Source organism: Apis dorsata, unplaced genomic scaffold (assembly GCF_000469605.1).
Source record: "Apis dorsata unplaced genomic scaffold, Apis dorsata 1.3 scaffold_2, whole genome shotgun sequence".
In the NCBI taxonomy this organism is placed as follows: Eukaryota; Metazoa; Arthropoda; class Insecta; order Hymenoptera; family Apidae; genus Apis; species Apis dorsata.
The window spans coordinates 153,226-162,462 of NW_006263305.1; the positions used below are offsets into that span (position 1 = coordinate 153,226).

The following is a 9,237-nucleotide window of genomic DNA, read 5'->3' on the forward strand; positions in this document are numbered from 1 at the left end:
TTTCGAAGCGTAACCAAGCTTGCAACGGGGCTCTATTGGCAGTCGTATCGTATCGAGATGGTTTCACGAGGCTTGTTTCGAGCGTCGGTTTGGCGTTAAAGAGCGGAATCGAGGCGGCCGCGTGCCAAAGCGTTATTTTTTATTGCACGTGGATCGGGTCAAGTGGTTACGATATCGTGAATCATAGCGAATAGCGGAGTGACGAGTGGGGAAAACAACGTTACGACGCCTGCAATATCGTTTTAAAGCGCGCCTCGGATCGACCTGTACTCGTAAGAAGTGGCTTCACGAATTATCGCCAATTCACGAAATTTTTTAAAGGATCGTATTCTTTTACGGGCAGAAGAATGATCGAGCTCTTTCCCTCTTTTTCTGGAGGAGGATTTAATCTGATACGAGTAAATAACAATTTTGCTCGAACTCGATCGAAACTATTTTTCTTTTCTTTTCTAGAGAATTTAGCGATTTTGAAAATTAGTGATTTTTGCTCGAAATCGAAAGTATTTTTTCCTGCAAGATTTAATTACTTGTGAGTAGTAATTTCTCTTGAAGCGAGAATGATGGAAATTTATTTTTTCCCCTAGAGGATTCAGTCTTTGCAAGTAAATAATAATTTTGCTCGAAAGCGAATTGAAAGTATTTTTTCTGGAAGATTTAATTTTTGCGAACGAGTATTGCGATTTTCTTTTCGAAGGGAGGGGTCGATAGAGGTTCGAATTGGAGAGAATATCTTTTTCTGGAGAATTTATTCTTTGGTAAGTAATTATTTTGCTCGAAGCGAACATGATGAAATTACTTTTTTTTGTCAAGGATTCTGTCTTTGTGACTGAGTAATAGTTTCCTTGAACCGAGAATGCTTGAGATCGAGGTTTATTGGTGAGAGTATTGCGGCAAGCTGGTTAGTTATGCAGCGACTATTGCTACTTGTGAGTTCTCGAGGTATTGTGAAATAAGAATGTCAAATTGGTGATTTACGATGAGTACGTATTGAAAATAAATATGTAAACAAAAATTTGTAAATTTTTTATAACGAAGAAATTTCATAACAGAATTGGGATGAAAAATTACTTTAAGCAATAAGTTTATTCAAAATGCTCGAATAACGTTTATTCATAGCCATTATAATTGACCGTTCTTCCTATAACTTGGGCCACTTCGCGTTTACAATTAATCGTTACTCGAAGTTTTGAATGATAAATTATTCGAGCAACTTATCCAAGTTTATTCTTAACTTCAACGGTTAAAATTTTGTCCATTATTCCGATCCATAACGATCTAGAAATTGTGCGAGCAACCAAACAAGGAGAAAGGACTTTTAGCCAAGTCTCCTCGTTATTTATTAAATCTTGAAAAGTTAAAGTTAAAAATTGATCGATGAAACACGCATTGTGCGTGAATTCTATTGATAATAGATTCATAGAAATTCCTATAAAAGAATTTATTTTTCCAAGAATAAAGTTATTCTGACTTGACTTTCGCACAAATTTCAATCTTTCAACTTCGACTAATTCGAATCAGTACACATATATATCTATTAATTTTCGAAATCAGATTTTGATTATTTACGTGTCTCGAGAAAAATATTCGATAAATTTATTTCCAAATAAATATTCTTTCACCAGAGATGGGCAAAAAGAAAGGTTTTATCCAAACTATCCATTTCCTCCGCAATTTTCCCCAAGAATTCGCGCGAAACGAAATTTGCATCGAACGAAAATTCTCCATCTTCGATCGAATTTTGCACGTTGAAGAGTACATAAGGGAGAAAGAGTGGCAAACAGAGAATGCTTTCCGCGTATCGAGCAGAAAATTCGCCAATGGATATTATCCTTTCCCTCCATTGTTCCGCCGATAAATCGAGGAGGAACGATGAGAATCACACGAGCAACGCCAACGACATTTAGGAAACCTATTAAATGCTACAAACGGCGCATATATATTTTCCACGATTTGGCAACGAATCTTCTTACGATAATCGCAAGCTGAGGGAGCCACGATTTGACGAACGACAAAGATTTATTAAGCGCGCAAATAAGTTTCTTGTCTTTCTTTTCCTCTACGATCGTAATTTGTTTATTCTCATTTAATTCGAATTACTCGAAGCAGCGTTCTCTTTAAGAAGAGTCGCTCTAACAATTTCCAAGCGATATCGTTCGCTTGCTTTTTGCGTTCCAGCTTAGGAAATCGGCCGTCGAAAGCGATTGAAATGATTTGCGTGCCATTAGAAAAGGCTGCTTATGGAACGTGGAAAAAGTGATAGCAAAGATTCAAAGAATTTTAATTTGGAAAGAAATTTTAATTTGGAAGGAGAAAGTTCGACGACGAAAATGCAAGAAGAATTGACAAGCGGTATTCGATTGATTGGATAATCTGATTTGTGTAATAAAAGCTTGAATTTGGACACGTAATAGTTCTGACTCAGTGAAATTGGATTAGAGATTTTTTTAGAGATTAGAATTTATGAGAATTATTTTGGAGTAATTTGGAGTTCGTTGCCTCTTGTAACATTAATAAATTTAATAAAGCGCGCGTGAATTAAAATGAGCACACGCTTGAAGGATAGGCCTTCTCCTCTCCTCCGAATTTAATTATTATTTTATTAATTTTCGTGGAAAATATCCTCAAAGGCTTTCTTGTGCTCGTCGATAAAAGAAAGTAAAATAAAAAAAGAGAAAAGAAAAGAAAAAAAAGAAAAGCGCGATCGATTAAAAAAAGGGGGAGGGGGTTAAAAGAAGGATCGAGCGAGGATCAGATTACTCACGTCTCCTTTTTCCGGAACGTACTTGGCCAACCAACCCCACAGGACGCCGAATCCGAGTCCTCCAACGATGGCGATAGGTCCCTGCAGGATTTGATACCAGAGTATCGCGTTAGGGAAGAACATAATGCTCTGTATAATTCCGTGGATCGCCACTGATGCTGCGTCATCGATTCCGGACACGGCGATGATCAGAGTTGGGATGCCCTGCAAAAAGGAATATCAATTGATCAATTCGGGTCGAAAGAAAGAAAAATGCAATTTTCTTATTATTTGCACAGAGTTGCAAACATTGTAACTCTGATAGAAGAGTACGATACTTTGATATTTCTTTCGCAGTTGCGATAATTCGTCGAAGCAATCGACAGATGGCAACACGGAGGGGAAAATTTAATTTAATTTAGGGTTATTTACGAATAAAGTTAGTTAGAACAATTTATCGTTCGAAATAATAAAATCGCTAAATAACTGATAATGGGAAACGGCATCAAAGTTATACGGATCAACTACAATAGCTCAATAAATATTATTGGAACATATTTTAGTCGAGTGATTAAACTAACTTTATTCGAAATTTTTAACTAGTCAACTTTTTTTAACTATTAATATTATATTGTCCAACTTTGTGCAAACGTTTTTTATTAACATTTCTTCTGGTTTCTTGTGCTTCTTACGCAATTTCGATATAACGGATCGTGTTACACAGATCTTTAAACAAAATATCGTTACAATAATCGCGCACTAAGATCACGTTCGAATAAAACCTCCCCCCTCGCTTCTTAATAAGAGATTCATCAAACTATTGGAGGAGATTTTAAAGAGATTCTTCAAACAAAAGATAAGACAAGCGGGGAAAGAAACGAGGAAAAGAATTATTAACCATCCTCTCGAGGAGTCGACGTATTTTTCATCGATCCCTCCTCCTCCCCTTTTCCTTATTTCCCAGCATCCCCACAACATTCGCGATTCGCCTCATTATCGGTTGCAATCAGATCCCCTAACTTGAAAAAACCATTAAGGAAGTTGGAGGCGAGGTCAGTGAAAATAATCCGGCTTGATGGATGAAAAGGGGAGGGTGGAAGATGACGGGAAGAGGGATTAAAGGGAGGGAGGGAGGGGTCTTAAACTGAGAGAAGAGGGTGGATTCTTTTGGAAAAGCGATCCGAAGCCACGATGGCTGGATTTAAAGTTGGATCGCCTTCTCCTCGATCGAAATCGACAAACGTTTTCGACTGGTCAGCGATTCGCTTTGTTTCGCTTCCTTCCATTCTTTCCTTCTCTTTCTTTCCCGTTTCTTCTTTCTCGCATTGGAACCCAGAATCGCTAAAATTCCGCTTACTTACAATTTTGCTACGCGTCTACTCTGCCGCTTCAGCAGAAGAATTTTGTATCGAGTGTTGGTATTTGCGAAATTCTTGTTGTTTAACAAAAAAGCAAAATTAATTAATGGAAATTTACAATGGAACGGGGAAAAAATGTGGAAAAGGAGTGCCATTTACTTATCTTTTATTTAGAATTATTCGTTATTTTGAAGCGTTAATTAATTTGTTACAATTAGAATTTGTGCAAAATTTGAATAGAAAAAAATCTACAGGATGCGAAAAGCGATAAAATGTTCCAAGGACGAGGCTTAAAATTGAATATTTTAAGCTTAAATTTTTTTATTATTCCATCTCTTTGAATAAAGAATCCCTTAAAGTAAAAATCCTCTAAAAAGTGAATAATCATTAACAAGGTTAGAGGCAACTTTGCATAACGAAATTTCTTATACCCTATCTCTCCACAATTGTAACGTCTCGCAAAAAGCCTCTTCCGAACACACAGAGAAAGTTTCTCTGGAAACACGGCTATTTAGAGATACGAGGAGCGAATTGAGAGGCAAAGGAAGGAAGGAAGGAAGGAAGGAAGGAAAGTTCGACGATTTCCATATCGAGCTACCACTTTCCCTTGAAAACGTTTCATCTTGATTCGTCGTAGGAAACAACGGTACGTGAAGAGGGGCTCTTTGATCTTGGCGGGGTAATGCGAATTACGCGGCACATTCTTGACAAAGCGTTCAATTTCTTCTCTTCCACCGCAACCCCGTGAAATAAACAAAAAACCTCCCCTCCCCTCTTCCTCCGTCTAGATCTTTCTAGCTCATGAATATCACATTCCCAGGAATAGCCTTTGCACTCTTCAAACAGCTTCCACTCCATTTTCTAAACTGAATTATTTAAGCCCACCCACTGCTTCCTCTATCCTCTCTTCCTCTTTTGCCTCCAACCTTCTGCTCCGCCTGTTCTCGCTACTATTTTCTGACATTATCATTTTAAATAGGATTGCGTCTTCAAGGATACACACACTTGCACTGCAGTTCGGTCGTCCGTCGAAACTCAGAGCGGCCTCAGAGTGCGGTTTTGTTCAAGTTTGATCGTTAATTACCTAATCTAATTGTTTTGACAAATTGGGGAAATTGGTGTATAGATTCGTGTATATGGATGTTTTTCGTTGGATTAATCCTCGATGTATGTAACCATTAAACTTTAATTATTTTTATTGAGAAATTTTCTAACGATGAAATTTTATAAAGTTTAGAAGTCGATGATTGCGATTGCAATTGGAGTTCGAAGATCTTTCGAAGGGAAGATAAGTTTTTGATTTTCTCTGATTATTATTATTATTATTATTTTAAATATTACTTGAAATGTATAAATTTATCGATCGACTTAGTTTTCGATTCATTTTTATTTTTATTTCGTGTTTTTTTGTCCGTCCGATTTTCAAGAAAAGTAGAACACTCTAAAAGCGAAATAAGTTTTCTTCGACAAGTTACTTTGTTATTTCTCGATCCAACGACTTGTGCAAATCTTGTGCTAATTAATTAATAGCTTAACGAAGGCCGCAACGCTCGAGAATTACGCGATTTTCTGCAAATTATTATTAAGATACATCAAAGTAATTACGGGATAGTAAAAATTAATCTACTTGATAGCTGGAAATGGTTCGAACCAAGTTTGTGGAAAAAGCAATGAATATCGTCAATTTTAACTCGTAAATAATAATTCTTTCGTTTTCTTGTTAAACGGAACCAGTCTCGTTTACTTCCTCGCATTCAACCTGTTAAACAATTAATTATCGTTCGATATACGTGACATTATTTTTCTCGTGCAGAAAAAAAAGGATTATCGTTGTGAAACTTTAAACGCCCCGCTTTTTAAATATTTTCACTTTTCCACGCGAACTTATTGTACTTACTTTCATTACGTTGATTGCTTCTTGTTCTCACCCATATATATACACGTATTAAAAGTATTGTTACGTTCCAATATCCGCGCGACAACAATCCAATTTATTTCGTTCACGCGAACATTTCAATCGTACGCTAAAAGCTACTAAAAATAGCAGAATTATTTCTAATTTATTTCTAAAAGTAGAATCGCACGACTTTTCTACTTATTGCTATAAAAATATCGTGTTTAAAACACTTTCTTTCTTTTAAAACTTTCTTTTAAAAGATCCGTTCCTGACGATACGATTTATTCAATCTTTCCTCGATCTTTAACAATTCAAATTGCGAATAAATTCGATTTTATGACGAATATTTTCTTCGTTTACAATTATCGACTCGATTACATGCCGCACGATGAAATTCGTTATCGAAATTCGTCAAATCGAGACAAGTAGTCGGTGGATCGTTACGGTCAGACGCCTGCGGTATTCAATTAGCCATTCATTGAAATTCTCTCGCGCAACCCTTCCCGAGATTTGACGAATACGTCGATTTGTCAATAAGAACTGTTGCCGACAGCCCATTCCAAGGAGGCAAGGATAAAGGTCCCGCGAATAAAAGGGACCCACCAACCCTGTCCGAATATCGATTACCACCCCCACCCTTCGGTCATCGACAAACGATATTTTCGACAGCCTTTATAATATAAAGGGGGGTTCGAGTTTCAAACGTGCGTTTCAGAGATTGTCTTTAGCGATTATCCGACCGTGTTCCCTTTCATAATTTTATATTCCCAACGACGAAGGGGTGAGCGAACGAATGGGAAAAAGAACGAATGGCGAAGTTCGATAATAGGGGAAGGGGGAAATAAGTTATTACACTCTTGGAGAGGATGCGTTGAGGATGGATTGAAAGAAAAAGAGAGAGAAGAAAACAAAGGTAAGGATCGATAAAAAAATTGGAATTTCTGAATTGCGTTTGAGGATAAAAAAAAAAAAGTTAGGAAGGAGAAACTGGGAATCGTGGATTTATTCATAGGATAAATATAAGAATAATATAGGGAGGGAATAGTCCATGGATGAGAAATTTTTTGTTTGCATTTATATTTGCAACAAAGATGTAGAAAGTGAATTAATAAATGATGAGTTAGCTTCTTCTCTATCTGTACAATTTTTAACAATTAGTATCCGTAGCTAATAGTATAAACTTCGAATAACAGGTTAAATTCACCCGTTACTCCGATCTAATTACGAAACGTTGTTCAACCTGTAATCCCATCTAATGCGAGGTAAACGGAAATCCTTTGAATTCGAGACCGGGTTCTATTGAAAAAAAGATAAAATTGTAAACTTCTCTTCCCGAACTAATTGAAAATAAAATATATTCTCGAGTTTTCTATTGAGTTTACCCCTTCTCCTTCTCAAATTCTAAATTTAAAAAAAAAAAAAGAAGAAAATAAATCCTAGATCGATCGAAAAGAAAAAGATCATCCAGTTTGATCCAAGCTTAAACGTTAATTCAAAGTTAAACCTCTAAACTTGGCGATTCCTTTTAATCAATCGTTGTGCACCGCTCTTCTCCAATTCCACCCCTCATTTCCCTCTTCCTCCCCCGCGCATGGACCATGTCCACCGAGATCTCATGTCCCCGAACGCAGAGATCCGTAAGTCCCGCGATTACAGAATGCTGTTTAATCCACGACCCATGTCCACGTTCAATGGTGTCCTTCGTCGAATTTATCGTCATCGGTTTTCCAGGCAGAAAACGATCCTTGGAAACGTTTCAAAAGGTTTTAAACGGTTTAACCAATTAAATCGTGTAAAGCCGAGAGCACGATACTGATACGATATAAATTTAGAAAAATATTCGAGTTTGCACGTGGACAACAAAAAAAAAATATTCTGAGAAAGATTATCCATAAAACAAAATCTTTATTTTTTTGAAACTTTCTTAGGGAGAAAAATACGTTCCACTTCGATAATAATACACTATACATAAGAATCTTAAAATTTGATAAATTACAAAAGGTGTAAAGAAATTGTCTAAGAAGTTAAATAAGTGGTAAATAATTAATTGAAATGAAAATGAAAAAATGAAAATCCTCTTCGTATTCTAATTTTATTCTATGTAACTTTGGACTTATCAAATTTCATCCCTTTTGTAATTGAACGGAAAAGGAAGGAAGGAAGGAAGGAAGGAAGGAAACGGAAAAGGGAAAAAGCAACTCGTTCTAAACGTGTTTCGAAAGAAAGTTGGTCGTCTATGAGAGGGGAAAGGGGATCTTGTGACAAGTTCAGAAAGGGGGGAGGGAGAAGGAAGTCTTGTTTCTCTCTACGAATTTTTCCCGCGTGTTGCAATGGAGGCAGCAGCGTGGACCCGAAAGAAAATTTAATTAACAATGAAGATTTGAAGTCTTGGGACGCCCCTGAATTCTCAGATTCGAACGAGTCGTTTAAATGGGATTCGACGCGATGAGAAAACGATTACGATTTGAATTATTTTTAAGAAGGGTAGAGTTTGAGTAGAGTTTGAAGTTTAGAGATACGAGTGAATTGGAATTCTTTGGTAAATCTTTGGTTGAACTGAGCTATTTTTAAGGAGGATATTTGGAAGGAGAAATAGAATTGGAAAGATGAGTTTTTGATTGATTTGGAAATATGGGAAATTGTTGGACAATTAGACAATTTTTATGAGTTTTTTCCTTTTTGCCTTTCTGTTTTTAGATAAATTAACTTAGATTAAATTCGTTTCTTTGGAAAAACGTAATATCCAAAGTTATTGAATTTCCATTTGTTTCCAAATTATATCCTCGTTCCAAACATAAATTAAATGTTAATCTTTGTCGATACTTGAACATTAACACTGTACAATACTTTAAATATTCGTTGAATAATTTTAAGGTATATTGTATCTTTTTCGTGAAATTATCTGGAGAGAAAGATTCCTTATATATTATAAATTTAGCATCCTATTGAAAAATAGGCATATTTTTGTAAATTTGGAAGCGTTGAAGAGTTAAAGAAACGAGATTGCTTCACTTTTCCAACAGATTCAATCTCGATCGGAGGAAAATTCCTTTCCTAAGCGTTTTACATTAATCTTACATCGATCTATAATGCCGAATTTGATTGGATATCGGCGATGTACGTTTACGATTTCCTTACCTTGGCAACGCCGTAACCTTTGGAGCGTAACCTGAAGAGGCAAGGCACCACAACCGCCGGTGAAACGGCGGCTACCACGCTTCCCAGGAAAAAACCCCATATCC

At 36.4% G+C, this 9,237-nt stretch overlaps 1 protein-coding gene across 1 annotated transcript in view; it reads right to left on the minus strand.

Moving 5' to 3' along the window:
• Positions 1–9,237, minus strand: part of LOC102680323 (sodium/hydrogen exchanger 9B2) — a 97,015-nt gene that overhangs the window by 47,098 nt on the left and 40,680 nt on the right. Inside the window, exons 5-6 of the mRNA XM_006607140.2 lie at positions 9,134–9,237; positions 2,762–2,965 (exon numbers count right to left, since the gene is read on the minus strand). The exon at positions 9,134–9,237 is cut by the window's right edge and continues 11 nt beyond it. Coding sequence (XP_006607203.1) covers positions 2,762–2,965; positions 9,134–9,237 — 308 coding nt within the window. The remainder of the gene's footprint in view (positions 1–2,761; positions 2,966–9,133) is intronic.